The following is a 19205-nucleotide window of genomic DNA, read 5'->3' on the forward strand; positions in this document are numbered from 1 at the left end:
AGCTAACTGAGGGTTAGCTGATTAGGGGGCCTTGGCTGGGACAGAGGGGACAATCAGCTGAGCTCCCTGTGTCTCCTCCTCTGCAAGCTATCCTGGGCATGTTCTCATGGCAAAGGCGGAGGTGCCAGAATGAGAGCAGAAACAGCGGAAATGCTTCTGTTCGTGATCCCATTGGCCAAAGCAAGACACGAGGCCTAGTTCAGAATCAAGAGGTGAGGAAATACACTACCAATTGATGGAGGAGTCGCAGAGTTACATTGGAAAGGGGGTGGATCCAGGGGGGAGAGGAATTTAAACTACTAATAGGATCAGTCTAATCCATGCACATACCTCATGTCTCCAGCGCAGCTGAGAAGTATTTCCAGGCTGTGACCACATAAAAAAAAGTCCCGGGAGGAGTCGCTCATGTTTCCTGCAGAGGGCGCCAAAGCCAAGCCAATGGCTCCTCTTGGCTTGGCCACAACCAAGCTAAACCCAGTGCCCTTGAATTGATTACAACTCATAGTGACCCTATAGGACAGCATAGAACCGCCACATAGGCTTTCTAAGGCTGTAATCTTTATGGAAGCAGGCTACCATATCTTTCTGACACAGAGTGGCTAGTGGGTTTGAACTGCCAAACTTTTAGTTAGCAGCTGAGCACTTAACCACTTTCCCACCAGGGCTCCTGCCTTGGCTTGGCACATGTCCCTTTATTAACTGTGGTTTGATTCCCTCTGACTTGTTCTTACTAAGAGCACTGTTCCATTTACCTATTGCTGAATAACAAACTACACCCAAACTTTAGTGGATTAAAAGAACAACCATTTTATTTTATCTTATAGAGTCTGTTGGTTAGGAAATTGGACAGAGTTTGGCTGGGCAGCTCTGACTGGGTGTACTAAAAGGTTAAAAAAAATTAGCTTAAGTTTTAGCCTTATAGATGTATTTTGTAAGCTGGGCTTATGAAAAATGTTGTTAAAACTACAGGGGTGTTTTTATAAAAAATAATTTCTGCTGAAACACGGCGCAAAAATTTTATAGACTGTCATTTTGGTGTCACCCCCTCTGAGAGTGTCAACCTGGTGTAGTCAGCACCCCACCCCCCACAGTCCGAAGTGACATCACTGGGGGCCTCTCTAGCATGGCAGTCTCAGGGTAGCTGGCCTTCTGGCATGATGTCTGGCTTCCTCTGGAACAAGTGTTCCGAGAAGCTACATGGCATTTTATGACCTAGCCTGGCAAGTCATGTAGCATCACAGCCCCTAGATTCTGTTAAGGCAGTCAATAGCCCACCCAGCTGCAAAAGGAGGGGACATAGGCCCCACCTATTTAATGGAAGCATATCAAAAGCCACCCACCTGTCCTCCCTGTGTCCTTGGACTCTGGTCCCTGTCATGGTTCTCAGATGAGACATTTCCCCAGAGCAGTGGTCTTAAAGTGCCGTCCCAGACCAGCAACGTCAGCATCCCCTGGAAACTTGTTAGAAATGCATATTTTGAAGCCTTACCCCAGACCTGCTGAGTCAAGAACTCTGGGACGGGACCCAGGAATCTTTCTGATAAACCCTTCAGGTGATTCTGAGAACTCTGCCCCGGAGCAAAAAGGTCTCTCTTGGTGAGCCTCAGTGATGACCCCTTACCATGGTGACTCTCTTCAGCTTCCCATCCTAGTTTGATGAAGGGCTGAGGGTAACTGGAACCAGGACATACAATGGAGTGTGGTACTGTTTATGAGTTGGAACATCAAAGACCAAAATGTAGAAAAGCTGGAGGGAGGCGGGGGGGGGGCGGTTTACTCTTTGAAGAAATTAAGGGGCCAAACCAAGTCCATTGCCATCAAGTCGATTCTGACTCAGTGACCCTATAAGGCAGGGTAGAATTGCCCCATAGGATTTCCAAGGAGCAGGTAGTAGATTCGAACTGCTGACCTCTTGGTTAGCAGCCAAATGCTTAACTACTGTGCCACCATGGAAGGGGCCAAATAACCCCAAATGAAATTCTCTCGAGATAATACTAGAGTCTCAGCATCAGAATTTCTGTGTTCATATGTGGCCCCTTTTCATTTCCTTAAAGGGAGTAGGTGGTAGGGCGAGGGAACAGCCTGTTGCCCTTGACTCGAATCCAACTCAGCGACCCTATAGGGCAGAGTAGAACTATAGGGCAGAGTGGAACTGCTCTGTAGGGTTTCTAAGGCTGTCATCTTTACAGAAACATACTGCCACATTTTTTTCCCCTGCGGAGCCACTGATGGGTTTGAACCACTGTCCTTTTGGTTAGCAGCTGAGCGCTTTAACCACTGTGCCACCAGGACTCCTTAATGAACACAGTGGGCAGGGGAAAAGCCAGTTTTGTTTTTTTCCATTTAGTAAGGTCGTATGTCTTACAGAGTTGCCTTACCCCAAAAGTCAACTGTTTGGAGGTGAAAAGAACTCAGGGTGAGCCCCAGAGAGAAAGTTCCTCTGATGAAGCCAGTGTTGGTTCTGTTTCTCAGGTAGGGCTGAATGAGAGGAGGTGGGTAGTCTTTAGCCCATCACTTTTGGGAGACTTACAGCTCCCTCTCAGTCCAAGTGAAGATCTGGGAGAACACATGTTCCTGGAGCCTCTGGGCCCTTGGGTGTAACTGTGGCTTGCTCCAGTGTAAAGATCTAGCTGAGGCACCAGGGTCCTTGATCCATGAGCTCGCTGTTACTATGTAAGTGGAAAGACTAAGTTTCATTTCAAATTTAAATTGGCTCACTCTGCTGTGGGGATGGAGGCGGCAGGACAGCTTGGGAAGGGCAGTCACCGGGCAGAGGTTGACCCATTAATCACAGTGAGGTCTGGAGGTTCTTCAGCAATTTACCCAGTTGTGCCCTCTGTACCTGAATTAGTGATGGGTGCCCTGTGTGTCTGTCCCAAGAGACACTCAGCAGGTCCTATTAGTTCCTAACCTGTCTTCAAAGGACTTGCTTTGCTTTTAAATGTGTCGCTCAAACAGCTTTGCAGGTAGATAGAGTCCTGGGACAAATACTCATCCCCAAAGCTCCCTGGTTATCATGGAGTGCTTCTGGACTGGCCAGGACATTCCAGCCACAGGCTGTATCCTTGGGTGTCAGTGAGCAGAACTTGGGCCTCTGTTACTGGTGAAAGAGTCACACCCAGGCCAGGCCTGAGAGGGGGAAAGTCAGTGCTGGGCCCTGCCATTCAGTCAGGCTTCCATAGGAGACACAGATAAAGGCCGCTGCGAAGTTACCAGGAAACAGTATTTCTCCCAGTGTCATCACTGCAGCCGTAAAGTGTCATAACCCTTTCTTTGAGTGACTACTGCTTTCTTACCGACGACATCCCCCACCTTGCATGCTCACTTCTGCCACCTGAGCAGAAATCACTGAGGAAGCCTTATGACTAAAATCATAGGCTGTCAGAACTCTGCGGTTTGGAATCACGTCAGTGAGGACAGAACACTCGCGTCTTGCCTGGACAAGCCGAGCTGTGTGAGTTGCTTTGACATAGAGAAGCAGTGTCAAGTTCAACCTAGCTGCTGAGCATCAGACATGGGTGTTCAGGCACAACGTTCCCTGTTTATCTTAACTTTGTAGTTTCCAAGGAGACAGGACCCTGGGTCCACTTCACAGTCCAGGCCTGAGGCTCGGAGCCCATCACAGTGCTGCTTTGTTCATGCTCTACTCCAACTCCATGTCTCCCTATAGTAACCGTGTCGTCCGTGATGCGACGCCCATTGCTCCTCTTGTATGTGGTCTGCCTGCTGCAAATCAGGAGTCTCTGGGTGGTGCGAATGGTTAATACTTGGCTGCTAACTGAGAGGCACCTTGGAAGAAAGGCCTGGCAATCTAATTCTGAAAAATTAGCCACTGAAAACCGTGTGGAGCACAGTTCTCTGACACACGGGAGGTCGACTTGGTGGCAACTGGTGTACTGTTATTAGTTGCTGTTGCGTTGATTCCGATTCCCAGCGACCCCATGTGTGCTCAGTAGAACTGCTTCACAGGGTTTTCAAGGCTGACCTTTTAGAAGGAGATCGCCAGGCCTGTCTTCCGAGGTGCTGCTGGGTGGTGGGTTTGAGCCGCCAACCTTTCAGCTAGCACTTGAGCACTTAACCATTTGAGCCACCCAGGCGCACCTACTGGTGTACTACAAGTCAGTAAACCTGATTTTACTGGACTACAGGTTCATCCTGGGGCTGTGTATCAGGTGGGCTAGTGTGCACCTGAGTCTGAGAACAATCACTCTTTTTGACTCCTTTGCCATAAGGCTGTGGCCCAAACAGCTGTCAAAGCAAATTCATGCAATCTGCCTCAAAGGGAGAAAAAATATTCCGAGATCCCCAAAGAGGTGAGTGATTAAGCTAGACCGATAAATAATGATAATGACACAGATAAAATCCAGTACTTCCTAAGCAATTTCTAAGTGTCAGAAACTTTAACCATAAACCCACTGCCATCGAGTCGATTCCAACTCATAGCGACCCCATAGAGTTTTCAAGGCTGTAAATCTCTACAGAAGCAGACTGCCACGTCTTTCTCCCAGGGAGCTGCTGGTGGTTTCGAACCAAAAGCCTTTCAGTTGGCGGTTAATCACTTTAACCACTGCGCCAGCAGGGCTCCTTACTTCAACCATATTATCTCTGTAATTTCCCAAACCCATTGCCATTGAGTTGATTCCGACTCACAGTGATCCTATAGTACAGAGTAGAACCGCCCTATAGGGTTTCCAAGGATGTAATCTTTACAGAGGCAGACGGCTACATCTTTGTCCCATGGACCGGCTGGTCGGTTCAAACCACTGACTTTTCCTTTAGCAGCCAAGCACTTCACCACTGCATCACCAGGGCTCCTTTAGAATTCCCCACAGCCCTGGAGTAAAGTACTGTTACTTTCATTCTGTAGGTGAGAAAACAGAGACTCAGGGAAATGAAGTAAATCAGAATAATTGAACAGCAAGTTAGTGAGAAAGCCAGGCTTCAAATCCATATCGTGAACCCAAATCCTCTGCTTTTTTTTGCAAGCAACACCGCATCTCTCATGATCAGCGGTGACCTATCAGAGTGACCTCTCCGAATAGACCTACTAGAATCAACCAAGTGCTTCTGGGTATGGGCAGCCTTCCAAAATGTTTGCTCCAAGTGGCCCAGCCCTTAACACTGCCAAAAGGAGAAGCAACACCAGAGAAGTGGCCACTCTAATGGACAGTGTATGTACCAAGCATCCATTTCCCCATTCTTGCTCCCCAGTTTTTGGTCCAGTAGCCACGCCTCTACGCAGCCCAAGTGCTTCTGAGGAATTTCCAGAGGTGGGCTAAGGGTACTATAACCTTTCCCACCATGGGTTCAGGAATCCAGCTCTAATCCAGTCAGCAGATGAAATTGTCCTGATGAAAGAATTGGTTCAGGAGTGGGCTTGTAACTCAAAACAGGCCAAGGAGGCTTGAAGCAAGCTTTGCTGCAGGCTTCTGGAAAAGGGGTTTCCTGAGAGTCACCAGAATAGATGTTCCCTCATCCTCTGAGTATTGCCGGGTGCAGATAGGAGCATAAAGCTGCAGGAGCCAGCTTACAACCAGCTGGAGGAGTAAACTGACAGATATAAATAGCCTAGAGAATAAAGAAAAAATGGAGTGTGAACCTTGATTGAACTATGCCTAATCTCCACTCTGCCACTGGACATTTTTTTTTTTAAGTTATATGTGCCAATACGTTCTAGTCTATGGTTTATATCCAAAGTAGATATTATGTTAACTTGCCAACAAAAGCATCAGATTGTCATAGCCTCCTTTGGTGACCAACTGTACCTCTGAAGACCTGCCCTATTCTCCGCCTCCCCTGTGTGATAGCCTGAGAAGCTGCTGACAGAATCCATCAGCATCTGAGGGCATACCTGTCACAGCTGAAGGGCAGAGTCCACACTCACAAGCTATTAGAGTTGGAAGAAAATTGAACCCTAGTTTAAAGTCTCTTTTAGGTGAGGAAAGAAACAGGCTATGAGAAGTAATGAATCCTGGTGCCTGGGATTCCTCCACACTGTGGCACCTCAACTTCCCACTGACCAGCAGATGACCTCAGGAAACATTTACCTGGCACAGGTGAGCTTTTGGCCACCTATTCTGTTTCTGCCTCACCTCCCTACAGGTGCTCCTGGGCAGCCCACCCAGCTCTGTTCATGGGGAAGCTGCCCCCTCCACCACAGTTAGCATTTCAGGGAAGGACCCAGAGACCACCATCTTCCCTGGTCTTTCATCTTTCTGTTTCTACATACCAAACAGGTAGAATTACTCTTATTACATGTATTCTTGAAACACATGATTTTAAATCCTTTCATTTCCTAAGCCTTGCAGGACCCTTCCTGGAAATAGCTGGAGAGAAGCCTACCCCCAGTATTGCGGGATCCAGAGACAAGAGCCCAGATGGAGGCTCACACACCAAACGTCTAAACATTTAAGTTATAATCAAACTGACCAACTATTAATTAAATATATTTTATTTGCTTACCTTGGCAAATACATTTTCATAATACCTGGAAGGCCAGACCTGAATTGGGAATTTTTAGATTCCTGAAAGTTCTGTGGCAGCGTGTGGGGCTGTGGGGAGAGCAGGGCCCTGTCCCAGCCCAACCCCCTTCTCTGTTGAGCCCCAGGCCCACCCCATACAGCGAGGGCCCTCGTACACCCATGTAGAAACCTAGCCTGCACGTCCAGGCTCCATGCGCAGCTCTCCAAACAGCTTTTCTCTGGGCTTAGAGGTGTGCACAGGCCACACTCAGGAGGATGGCCATGGGGAAGAGGCCACAGGCCCTGGAAGCAGGCTCAGGGCCATAGGATAAGGGTTTGGGGGCCCTGGGCTTCTGGAGCATGGTCTGGGAAGGCAGAGTGCGAGTTCTAGGCGGGCACGTCATCTTGGCCCCACAGACTCCTTGCCCTGTGGGGAGGGTCATGGTCAGAGGAGAGCAGGGTAGTGCCCTCTAAGGCACCCAGGACAGGGGCCCTCCTGCAGGTCCAAAGGCAGTACTGCAGCCTTACCCAGTCCTAAAAAGCAAAACAAACGAGTTGCCATTGAGTCAACTCCAACTCGTGGCAACCCCACGTGTGTCAGGGTAGGATTTTCCAAGACTAATTTTTTAGTAGATCTCTAGGCCTTTCTTCCAAGGTGCCTGTGGGTGGGCTTGAACCACTGACCTTTCGGTCAGCAGCTGAGTTCTTAACTGTGCCACCTAGGGGCTCCCTCCAGTCCTAGACAAGGTCCTGACACAAGGTTGGGGTTGGAGCTGGGTTAGCAAGACCAGGTTTTGTGATCTTGGGCATATGCTGCCGCTCCTCCCGACTTCAGTTTTCTCCCTTGTCCCTGAGGGAGCTGGACTGCTTCCATGTTCTAGAACTCTCTGCAGAGTCCAGGAAGTAAACTTGAATTCAGCCCCAGACCCCATCCAGCAGTGCTGGGACACTGGCCCCTACCCCTCAAGGAAGAGAGAACCATGGTAGGGAAATGAACTGCCTTTATTTTTTGATTTCCTACTGCGGGCCCCAGTGTGGTGGTGGTGGCTTTGCAGCATAGAAGTAACATCTCCCAGGAGGTGCGCCAGAGCCTCAGGGAACTGGGCTGGCCAGTGTGACCACCTCTGGGGACACCACTCGGGCTGACATCCACCTGGGAAGACATGGTCCACCCAGAGACCAAACCACCAGCATAATGCCCTGCACACTCCTGCTTGCCGAGTCCCCAAGATTCACTCTGTCCTAGGCACACTGGATAGCATTGCACCAAAGCCTGGGGTGTCTCTCCATCTGGTAGCAGAAGGCACATCCCCATCACGGCTGTGGGGCACATTTCACCTTGGAGGCATCTTTCCAAAGCTAAACCAAGCCCCACTTGGGAAAGATGGTAGTGGCAGGCAGCTCACAGATAGGCAGGACTATGATCTTGTAGAAAGTGAAGAGCTTGGGCACACAGACATAAGGACAAGGCTATGCAAGGCCAAGACACAAAGGGAGGCCACAGTCACTCAGAGGAGTCAGCAGGAAGCAAGAGATGGCACTCAGGACGGAAACAGTCTCTGCCTGCATTGTATACTCATCAAGGGTCCTAGACTGGGAAACCGGGCGTGGGCTCAGGGGGAGGTCACACTCTGCTAAGAGTCTTCTCAATAGGAAATGGACAGGAGGAGCATTCATAAGGCAGAGGTCAAAGTGAGGTCACAAGGTCAAGATGGTGACAGGTGGTAAAACCATGAGCCACCCCTTTGGGAAACATCCAGAAGAGGAAGGCCACAGCTCTGCAATTGTCTGTATGGCCAGCGGCCCAGCCTGAGCCCCCACCTTCTGCCTGAGGGGGAGCGTGGGTTTTGTGGCTTTCTCAGTATTTTTTCACAGTTGGGTGTCTTCCTAGGGGAGCCACGTGAGACTGTGCTGGGCTGTGGCCAACTGAGGGTCCCTCAGCAGGTTCAGAGCAGTGAGCCACACGGAGGGAGTCTGTCCATTCCCTGCTTTGTTCTTCTCCGGCTTCAGGGGGTCTGAGGGTGAGCTACCCTGGGAGAAAATGCCAGCGTTTCCAGAGGTCAGAGGGCAGAGAGGCCTCACACCAGACCCCCAACAAGTTAAGAACTAAAATAGCCCTGCAGGGCCATGTGTGTCTAACAGTCCTAAGCCAAGGCCACGGCCAGGGTCAGCGACATTCCAGAAGAGGGAGGGCTTTGTAGCCAGCTCTTTGGCCAGTTGGTAGCAATGGGGAACATGGCTGAGTTGGACATTTAGAAGGTTTTCTGGTACTTTGGATTAAGACAGGATGCAGTGGTCCTGGGTTCTTCCAGCCAGACTGAGTTAAAAGCACATCTTAGCAGCAAGAGTTGTCCTTGTTTTTGTCACACAAAGGTTGGTGGAAACTGGACCAGGACAGTGCGAGGTTGGTTTGACGAGGTGAAGAAGCTGCTGCTGTTCTGTGGGATGCAGCCAGCCTTCTCCTTGTGCCCCTCATGTGAAATAGCGGCAGGGCGTGGAGTCGATGGAGCAGTACGGAGTGCACTGCAGGTCTCCATGTGACCTGAGGGGAGGCAAAAACACCGTCAGGGCATCACAGGGCAGCAGCAGAAAAGCGTCTGCCCAGCTCCAAGGACCAAGGACCAAGCCCACCTCTGGTAACTTGAGATCAAACCATCAGCGGTCACTGCCGCCACCTTCCTGAGGGCCAATGGCTCTATAAAGGCTGTTTCCACTCTCATGTAGGGAAAGGGGATTGAGGGAGTTAAGTCTAGGCCTCTGAGGTCCTTCTCCTTGATCTCTGGCTCAGGGCTCTGGGTAGAAGAGGAATTAGTAGCCCTGCTAATAACACAGCATCTTCAAGGGAACCACGCCCTTTTCAGCACTGTCCAATAGAACTTTCTGTAAAGACGCAAATGTTCTATTGTTTTTGTTCAATATGGTAGCCACTGTCCACATATGGCTATTGAGGACTTGAAATATGGCTCATACAACTGGGGATCTGAGTTTTTCATTTTATTTAGTTTGAATTAATTTTAATAGCCACGCATGGCTAGTGGCTATCATATTGGACAGCACAAGCCTATACCTCTGTAAACCCAAATAATAATCCCATAAAAAACCAAAACCAACCCAGTGCCGTCGAGTCAATTCAGACTCATAGTGACCCTATAGGACAGAGTAGAACCTCCCCATAGAGTTTCCAAGGAGCGCCTGGCATAATCCCATGGCAGTGTGTTAAACATACACACAATCAAAGGCATCCCTCAAGGCTTCTAGGGATTAGGTGGGTAACCACAGTGAGCCAGTGAGCCAGGCCCTACTCAGCCCTGTACTCCATGTCTGATTGTCCGCACTCAGTTGTCTCCATGGAGCCATGAGCCAGCTCAGACCTTCTGCCAACTCTCTGGCAGTTACCTGTCAGAAGCCTTCCCTACTTCAGGGAGTGGGGCAGTGGATACATCTAAGTAGGGCCACCTGGCCAAGCCTAAATGGTCTTGGATAAGCATGGAGGGGTGCGGGGTGGGGGAGTTGAGAAGGTTCCCTTGGAAGAGAGTGCATAGAGGGAGTGGTAGAGAGACAGGTGTCTGTTCTCAGCCCTGGCTCAAGGCCTGGGTCCCGGCCCATGACAGGAAAAGTGCCTGAAGCAAAAGTTGAGGAAATAGGATTCACAAGAGACTTAGGAGATCTGAGGCACCAGGGGGTCCACTCTAGAGCCAAGGGACGGGCAGGACAGAAACTGGGGAGAAGGGTCAGCCTCCATATTTTCCCTAGAACATTATACAACTCTGGTTCTGTGAGAACTGGGGGGAAGGTGGCGCCATTTTGCATTTTGAATAAGCGCAGGAGGCCACATTTGGGGCATGGAATTAGCACCTCACGGGGGCCAGTGGCTCTCAGTTGGCTTGGGAGACGTCAGTGTGGAAAGCAGGACGTTAACATACTTGCCCTGAGCAATGTGAACACACAACTGAGTACCCTTGGAAATGACTAAAGGGGTTCTTAAAGTGAGTACCAAGTTCCTGGCCATGAACCAGCAAAATGAGATATTAATGCTGGTGTGGTCTCACTTGTGGCCACAGGCCTGCTGGACAGGGTGGGGGGTTGTTCTGGGGAATTCAGGTTACACAGGAGTGTAGATTCTTTTGAAATGCCTGATATGTCTACCCTCCACTGGGCTCTCCGGCCCACAGCCCAAGAGACAATGTAGTCATAGTAACCACTGGGATGGGGGCTGCTCATCCAGGGGCAACAGCTAAGCTAGAGACTGCCCACCCCTCTGTCCCAGGGCGGAGCTGGTGGCTGTGTCTGTCCAGGACAGTGCAGCCACAGGCCTTGGTGGCATGCAGGCTGTTCTGAGTGGGTACACGGCAGTTATGTGTTTATTGTCTGCCTACTCCACCGAAGAGAAAACTCCCAGTGAGCAGGGGCCATGCCTTATTCATCACCATACCTCAGTGTCTAAAAAGCACCAGGAACGTGAGAGATACTCAAGCATTTGTGAAGGGAAAAAGGAGAGGAAGGAGGGAGGGAGAAGTGTCCTTTGGCCCTGGTCATAATAGCAGTGAGGCGGTCCCTACCCAGGGAGATAGGTCTCACAGGTCAGGTAACCAAAGTCAGAGCCGTCACAGTCCTCCACGCCCTTGTGCTGGTGACCGTCTCCACAGTAGGCCCGGTGACAGCCTGAGGGGACACATAGAAGTGCTGCCTGAGAAGGGGCAGAAGGGACAGGCCTGCCTCAGCCTGCAAGGACTGTGCACCCAAAAGGCCCACCTACAGCACCACACCGCTGGAAGGACTGCCCCCCACAAAGCTCAGACTCCAGGTACTGCCCTCAGACCCCCAGATCCTGCACCGATGATGGTGGAACGAGAAGAAGGAGACCTAGCTCCAGCCCGCCCTGCCACACATCGCCAAAGGGCCAGGAGCAGGGTACTTGGCCTCTATGCACATAGGGACATGGCTCTGCCTCCCCTCCCAGGACAGCTGTGGGGGTCCCATGAGGTGAGGGCCAGGAGAGCGTCAGGCACAGGGATGGCACTTGGTGACTCCTGTCTATGAAACAGAACGCTTCCAGGGTGGGTGACACAGGTGGACCCAGTCTGTTTTCCTGGGGAGCCAGGTCATCTTCAAGGGGGGCCTCTGGCTTCACACGAGGGGAGGGTCTTGGGATGTGAACCCCACCCTTATTGTTACAGGGCACAGAGACCCCATTAGTTCTTTCCTACTGTGTGACCAAGGGCAGAAGGGACTCCAGGCCACACCAGCATCCTAGCAATTGCCATCCTGGGAATTCCAAGGGCATCCGGGGAAGGTGCAGCCACACGCGAAGAGAATCAGCAGCATGTGCCCATCCCTACTCCTTGGGCACGCCTCCGTCAGGGTGCGTATTCGTCCTTCCCTTGAGCTATTTGAGGGGAAGCTCCCTGTTTGTGCATCTACACGTCCCCAGCCCCAAGCCCAAGCCTGGATCCTCTAGCAAAAACAAAAAAACCAACCCCACTGCCATCGAGTAGTTTCTGACTCATAGTGACCCTAAAGGACAGAGTAGAACTGCCCCATAGGGTTTCCAAGGAGCACTGGTGGATTCGAAGTGCCGACTTTTGGTTAGTAGCCCAGCTCTTAACCACTGCATCACCAGTGTTTCCATGCGTTCCAGCTCCTATAGTAGGGGCTTAAAAACTAAGCCTTGAATGAATTTAACAAATGGATGCCAAACCCTTACTATGCTCCAGACAACCTACACTAACATTATTAGCTCATGGACTCTCTAAAGATACTGAGCAATCGGTACTGTTGTACCCATTTTACAGTTGAGGCAAGTGAGGCTCGGAGCCATGAGTCATCCTCCAACATCCCACTCATGGAGTAGTGCCTCCTCCCTGAGCCCGAGGGCGGGTTGTTGGCTATCAGAGCCTGCGTTCAAACTCTGTCTGACTCTAAAGCCTGCACTTTCCAGCTCACCTCGTGCCTTTGTCCTATGATTCAAAATAAAGAAAAATGCAAGCCCTCCAGCGCCTTGCCTCTTCCTGTCTGTCCTGTAACATCCCATAAGCCTGAGGGCAGCTCTGGCTGGGCCAGCCGCTGTCATCAGAAGGGCTTTGCTCCTAGAGCTACAACTAGTAAAAGTGAGTACTGATTCAAATTCTAGGCCCTTCCTTTTGCATACAACAGCATCCCTTTCACTCCTCCATACAACAAAGCCACAGTCTTTTGATCCTGGGATGTGGGTTTGCCAAGTAAAGAAGAATTGTGAGAAAAGGGAAGGCCTCGTGGCGCTACTCTTTGGGACAAAGGAGGCCTCTCTGGGGGCAAGATCCTTGACACCTACCCCCATTGATGAGCTTGGGTGGTAGAAGGAGTTAATACTTGGCCTGAACTGCAGGGGTGGGGGACCCCCACAGCAGCCCAGGTACACTCCGTCTGGCTCTAGAACTATCTCAAACCCCCACAGGTGGTGTCTAGGGCTTCCCCCGACCCCCAACTCCATGGCTTCAGGCCCTCTGAGCCCAGGCCCCACTCACTGATGCAGGCGTCACCCATATCGTCGTTACCGTCGTCACACTCCTCCCCAGGCTGCAGGACCCCGTCCCCACAGGTGCCACGGTGGTCTACAGTGTAATCCACAGGGTAGAAAGGGGTCAACTGGCCAAAGAAACACATAACAGTTACCGGGAGATGACATGTCCAGGCAGCCACAAAGCAGGGCAGGCCACTGGCCTTGAGGACAGATGCTCTCGGTCCAGGGGGACACTGCTGGGGCATCCCTTGGCTTTCTGGGGCTGCCTCAGAACTTCCTCCTCTGGGTTGGGAAAGACACTTCTTTCCTGTTTCCCAGAGCTCTGTAGATGGGAGGAATGCTGGGCCAGATCAAGATGGCGGCCTGGCAGTTTGGGGATGTACAGTTTGAATCCTTAGTTATGGGCCCCCTCAGAGGCTCAAAAAGGAGGCTCTATTGGGATAGTTGCTCAGAAAAAGTGTGAAGGAGGATGCTTAGCTCTTCCATGGAAACAGGCAGCAGAAAACTGCCCTCAGGCCCAGCTGTTTGGCCTTCCCTTTCCTTTAATGGATGTAGCCCTTTCATGTATGGGGAAGTGTGCGGAAGGTCCTGAGGTGTCCTCCTTGGGGTACCTGGATGGGGAGCCAGCCAAGGCTATCCTTGAAGTACAGAGATCTCTGGTCTCTGCGGAAGGCAATGGCATTTTGGGTGTTCAGCCTCTCAAGCTCCTCCTGGTTGTTGACCACAAAAATCTGCCAAAGAAGACACTTGTGAGGATTCCAGAAAACACTTCTAGAAAGGGTAGGGAGAAGGCTGGAGGAGAAAACAGAAACTCTATCCTTGGGCTGGTTAACCATGGGGACAAGGAGGAGGACTCCTCCTCAAGTGGGGACAAGGAGGAGGACTCTTCCTCAAGTGGGGAGAACCGTCTTTATTCCCACACCTTCTCAATCCAATTCCTCATATCTGAGTTTGATATAAAAAAAGTCTGCAGTGATTTAAAATTTTTTAATATTTTAAATGTTCCCAAGACTTAATAAATAAAAAGGTGATATTATCTAATCAAGTAATTTAACATCTAGAAATGATTCTAACAAAATTCTTACACTCAAAGATGTTCATTACAGTGTTATTTATTTATATTAATGAGAAGTTTGGGAGCACCCTGTAAATATCCAACAGCAGGGCACTGGTTAGATAAATCATAGCACAACTATGCCACAGATGGGTAACTACGCATCCATTCAAATGGTGTTTATGATTAATTGACATCCAGGATTTACTTCAAAATAATCCAAGGGAAGGTGGACAGTAGTGAATACACATAAAGAGGAAACAAGATTAGCTAGCCATGAGTTGATCATTGCCAGGTGAAGGGGATGCAGAGGCTCATTACACTATTTGCTTAGCTTTTGTATTTATTAGAAATTTTCTTTAATAACAAGTTTGAAATGATATTTATAGAATGTAGAAATATGATGGGATTTCAACAGAGACAACTAGGCTGCAACATTTTTATACAATATAATCTCAACCATGTAAAAATTATTCTTTAAAAAGTCAAAGAAAATACCCCCACAATGGACCCACAACCAAACGGACAATTTGGTTTTCTTCTTTCGATTTTCTGATTTTCTATAACAAATGTGTTCCCAGCATAATGAGGGAAAATCAATTTTACTAAGAAGCGTTTACAAAGCCACGAGAGGATCGGGTGATAGGCCCTTTTTGATAGCCACCCCAGATTTCGCCCAGAAGAGCCTTACCACAGGAACTCGTGGGGAACTGGGCCCGTACCCAGATTCCCCGTAGGAAGGGTTATTCAAATGCACAGGGGGTCCACACAGACATCTTCCTGGAGGCCCGGGAAATCCTCTTTCCCCTTTGGGTCCCATGACAAGTTGTCCTAGGAGGCAACAGACTGCTATGTTACTAGAGCCAAGGAAGAGAAAACCAAACAGTCCAAGGAGACATGAGCAACCTCCCTACAGAAAGATGGTTAAAATCCACGCATTTCAGAGTAAACCTGGAGGAGAGAAGTTCAAAGAGATGCTTTTGATCCAAGATAGGGAGCGAATTTTCTGCCGGTCCCTTAATTACGCTTGGTGGATTGCATAATTATTCCCAGGTCTCATTCTCCCTTGCCTCTATTTTAAAGACTAGATGGATAGAAATTTTACTTTCTAGACTCCCTTGCAGCTAGAGGTAACCATGTATCACAGTTCTGGCAAATGTGAGGTCTGCGGTGGAGGAAGGGTGGCCATCTGGGAACGTTTTCCTGAGAAGGAGAGAAACATAGCTGGTGGAGACATAGCTTCTTACTACTTTGAGCCTTGAATACAGACAAGAGGTCTGGTGCTGCAGCAACCGTATTGCGACCATGAAGCCACAACTATGAGAAGAGAAGCAAATATGCAGGAAAGACAAGGGGCCTGGGGTCCTGATAGTACACTTTAAAGGCTGAGCCAAAGCACTGCTGTCATCTCTGAACTTCCTTGCTACATGAGAAAAATAATTCTCTATTTGTTTAGACCATTATTAACAGGGGCTTCTTGCAGATGAACACATTACTGACTGATAACTTTTATTGTTTCTTATTCATTTTATTTTGTTCTTCTTATATATAGGATTGTATAGAGGAATTTTTTTTTTAATTATGATTTAGATGAAAGTTTACATAGCAAATTAGTTTCTCGTTTAACAGTTAATACACAAATTGTTTTGTGACATTGGTTGCCAACCCTGGGATGTGTCAACACTCTCCCCTTCTCCACCCCAGGTTCCCTGTTTCCATTCCTACAGTTTTCCTGTCCCTTCCTGCCTTCTTGTCTTTGCTAGTACGACCATGAGTCAGTCCAGTATACATGACTGAAGCATGTCCCTCATGTGTGTTATTGTTGGCTCTATAATTTTTTTTTTTTTATAACCAAAAACCAAACCTGTTACCCTTGAGTCAATTCCAGCTCATAGCAACCCTACAGGATAGAGTAGAGCTGCCCCATAGGGTTTCCAAGGAACAGCTGGTAGATTTGAATTACTGACATTTTGGTTAGCAGCCATGCTGTTAACCACTGTGCCACCGGGGCTTAGTTGGCCTTATAGACCTATCTAATCTTCGGCTGAAGGGTGAACCTTACAGAGAAATTTCTGGGTGTGGGTTTCTTCTGAAAGAAAATAGGACGTTTGTAAATGCTCAGCCCACTTACTCTTCTGGTACCGAGAAGAGTCAGGACATGTCCCAGAATGATGTGAACAGGAAATTCACTGCCTACAACATCGGAGACCCTCTAGAGTTGTAGTTCTCACCCCTGCTTTTAAAGCCCAGATGCCCAGGACATGCCTCAAACCAATTCCATTAGGATTTTTGGGAATAGATCCCAGGCATTCATATTTTTTAAAGCTCTCGAGATGACTCCAATGTGCACCAAGGTTGAGTGCCATTGGTCTGGGGAAGCAGTCTTTCCATAGGCCACTCCTCTTCCAGCTGTCCACCCCTTCACCCTCCACCTCCCCTCCCCAGTACCTCCTAACTCCGTTCTGATCCAGCTTCAAACAGGAATTCTGAGGGGAGGAATTTTGGGGTTCTCACACTGCCATGCTCTTCTTGGGAACAATCTCATAGTTCTTTATGCCTTTTCTTCACAGCGCTTATCTGTGACTCTGCATATTGTGAGATTATCTGATCAAGATCTATCTCCCCTGGTAAAATGTAAGTTCCATGAGGGCAGGGTTTGTGCCTGTTTTTATTCACTACTGCTTGACACGTAGTAGGGGCACATATGTGTTTGATGATTGAATGAATGAATGCAGACTAATTAGAGAGATGAGGTCTGTGGAAAAGTCCAATAGTCACCCTCTGATCAGTAGAAAAACACTAGAGCAAGAACCAACCAACAGGAAGAGAGAAAAAGAGAAGAAAACATAGATACTGTAAAAGGAAACAAATAAGTACCCCTCCTCCTGGGGAAATGAAGGGACTTGGAAGACAGCCAGTCACTGTTTTCAGAAGCAAGGTAGGTCATGTGACAACTGGGGCATGCAGCAACTGGGGACAGGGTATGGAAATCCCTGAAGGGCAGGAAATAACATGACCCCAGGGGAGAGGTCTGGTCAGGACCCAGGGAAGCAGCTGCAGCTGGAGGAGGAGACCCCAGTAGAGGAGCCCTACACCTTGAGGCCTCCCCAGGTGGTTGACAGATGCATCCAAAATCCGAAATCCGAAATGCCACCGGCATGAGGAGGAGGGAGGTTTGCCAACTTCTCATACCAAATTACAGCTGTTTGTTCTTAAAAAAATATGAATACAATTCTATGGGAAGACTTCTAGTCTTGTGTTTCTGATGTCTTCAGAAGAGCCTAGGGAGACGGAGATGCCTGGGAATATTCCAGGTAATTAGCACCTGGAGAAATACAACCAAGCGAGAGAGGCATTGGAGTAGCCTTCCAGAAAGTTCTGTGGCCCCAACTCCTCCACCAGAACCATGGCCTCAGAGAGATTCAGGAGTTTGTCTGGTACGATCCAGCTAATCGGCAGTGAGGCTGAGCATTCATGGTTGACTTAACACTCCACCATTGAAAAGGCAAACGTCCAAGAATACAGATGCCCTCAGGAAGCTGGTAATTCCCAGGTACCACTCTGATTCACTTATACCCAGTCTGGGTGCAGGAAGGACTCAGCTACATCTGTAATTTGATTTTTGCAAATTAAATCCTAGAGGCATTTTGCCTCTATCCCCCCCTGCAGCCCTTCTTTCCCTATAACCTAGGTTATTAAACAGCTCCCTCCCCCAGCTCCCTCAGTACCACCTAGCTCCAGCCCTGGCCACCAGAACCAGGGTGGCCTCTGACAGGACGTGGCAGGGAACCTGCTTCCTGCCACCACTGCCACTTCCCTGCCGCTTCCTCCCGGCTGTCGGAGACATCGTTATCCCTGCCTGTTGCCTGCCAGACTGCACTAAAGGGTATTGCCACCTGAACTTCCCCATCAAGGGCTAGCTGAGCTTGCCCCATGGGCCTGGCCCGTTCGCCACCCTGCAGCCAGCGAGCCCAGCTCTGCATCTCTACCCAGGGAGCCTCCGCTTGCCCTTGGCTGCAGGTGGGTGGGGTCAAGACAAAAGTAGTTTTGATTCCTTTTGCATAACTGACGACGAACAAAAAGAAATCCTGCCCAGTGATTAACTAGTCTCCGTTAACCTAGAAATAATGTGTTCACATGGATGATGTATAAAGGCTTTCCTTTGAGCTGACAAGGACACAAACTGAACAAAGGGCTTAAAACCCACCCAGTTGAGTAGAAATGCAGTCCCTAGGGTTTTCAATGGCCAGTTTCCAGAATAGGCTGAAGCGCCAAGTCCAGTGTAACTGTGCCCTCCGCAAGTGGTAGGCTTCGGATTGCTTTTAATTGCTTTTTTGGTGATTTCTTTCTATATTCAATGCAAATAAATAAAACCAAAAACCAAACCAAACCCACTGCCGTGGAGTCAATTCTGACTCATAGCAACCCTACAGGACAGAGTAGAACTGCCCCAAGGAGGGCCTGGAGGATTTGAACTGCTGAACTTTTGGTTAACAGCTGTAGCACTTAACCACTAGGCCACCAGGGTTTCCCAAATAAACAAAGACTTTCATAATACTTGAGGACTGAGAGACCAAAAAACCCACTGCCTTTGAGTCGATTCCGACTCATAGTGTAAGAGAAAAATTTGTAATGTCATCTTTAGTTCTAGGTTTAAGAGAATTGCTGGAGCCATGAAACTTTTTTTTTTTTTTTCTAGGAAAAAATGAATAAGTGTGAGTTGATGAAACATGAGCCTGTTATTTTTCACTTAAACTATAAATGACATCACCAAATGCAATATTTTTTCTTTTCCCTCCTGTATTTGTTCTCCAAAATGCTGAAACAAAGCCAGAATGGTCTTTAATCTCTGCTGTGTAAAAGTTGAATGAGCCAAATTGTGGAGAAATTATTAAGGAATTTAAGTGCCTCTGGTTGTTTCTTTTTTTTTAGGTTGTTTCTAACTCTAAACACAAGGCAGAGCTCTATTTGCGCTCTCGCTGGGGAGACTGGCCAGGAGGGTGACACTGTATGTCAAATGAAGCAGAGTCACTCTTACCTGTGGCTGGGGGGACCAGCGGTCCTGGAGGGCCTGGTGGGCCAGGTTGACCAGAAGGTCCAGGCTTGCCTGGAGGGCCCATAACTCCGCTATCTCCCTTCTGGCCCTGATGGGAAAAAAAGGCAGAGCCTGTTCAAAAGCCAGCTGTGTGAT

The 19205-nt window shown here is 49.0% G+C and overlaps 1 protein-coding gene across 3 annotated transcripts in view; it reads right to left on the reverse strand.

Moving 5' to 3' along the window:
- Positions 1 to 6544: 6544 nt before the first annotated feature.
- Positions 6545 to 19205, reverse strand: part of COLQ (collagen like tail subunit of asymmetric acetylcholinesterase) — a 79777-nt gene continuing 67116 nt past the window's right edge. For 2 of the 3 annotated variants that reach the window (XM_049870871.1, XM_049870872.1), the window contains exons 12-17: positions 19053 to 19158; positions 14706 to 14845; positions 13572 to 13691; positions 12965 to 13085; positions 11021 to 11123; positions 6548 to 9003 (exon numbers count right to left, since the gene is read on the reverse strand). In XM_049870871.1, coding sequence (XP_049726828.1) covers positions 8934 to 9003; positions 11021 to 11123; positions 12965 to 13085; positions 13572 to 13691; positions 14706 to 14845; positions 19053 to 19158 — 660 coding nt within the window. In that variant the 3' untranslated portion in view covers positions 6548 to 8933. Of the gene's footprint in view, positions 9004 to 11020; positions 11124 to 12964; positions 13086 to 13571; positions 13692 to 14705; positions 14846 to 19052; positions 19159 to 19205 lie in introns of all 3 variants that reach the window. The other variant, XM_049870870.1, reaches the window with a different exon arrangement.

This window comes from Elephas maximus, chromosome 27 (assembly GCF_024166365.1).
Source record: "Elephas maximus indicus isolate mEleMax1 chromosome 27, mEleMax1 primary haplotype, whole genome shotgun sequence".
In the NCBI taxonomy this organism is placed as follows: Eukaryota; Metazoa; Chordata; class Mammalia; order Proboscidea; family Elephantidae; genus Elephas; species Elephas maximus.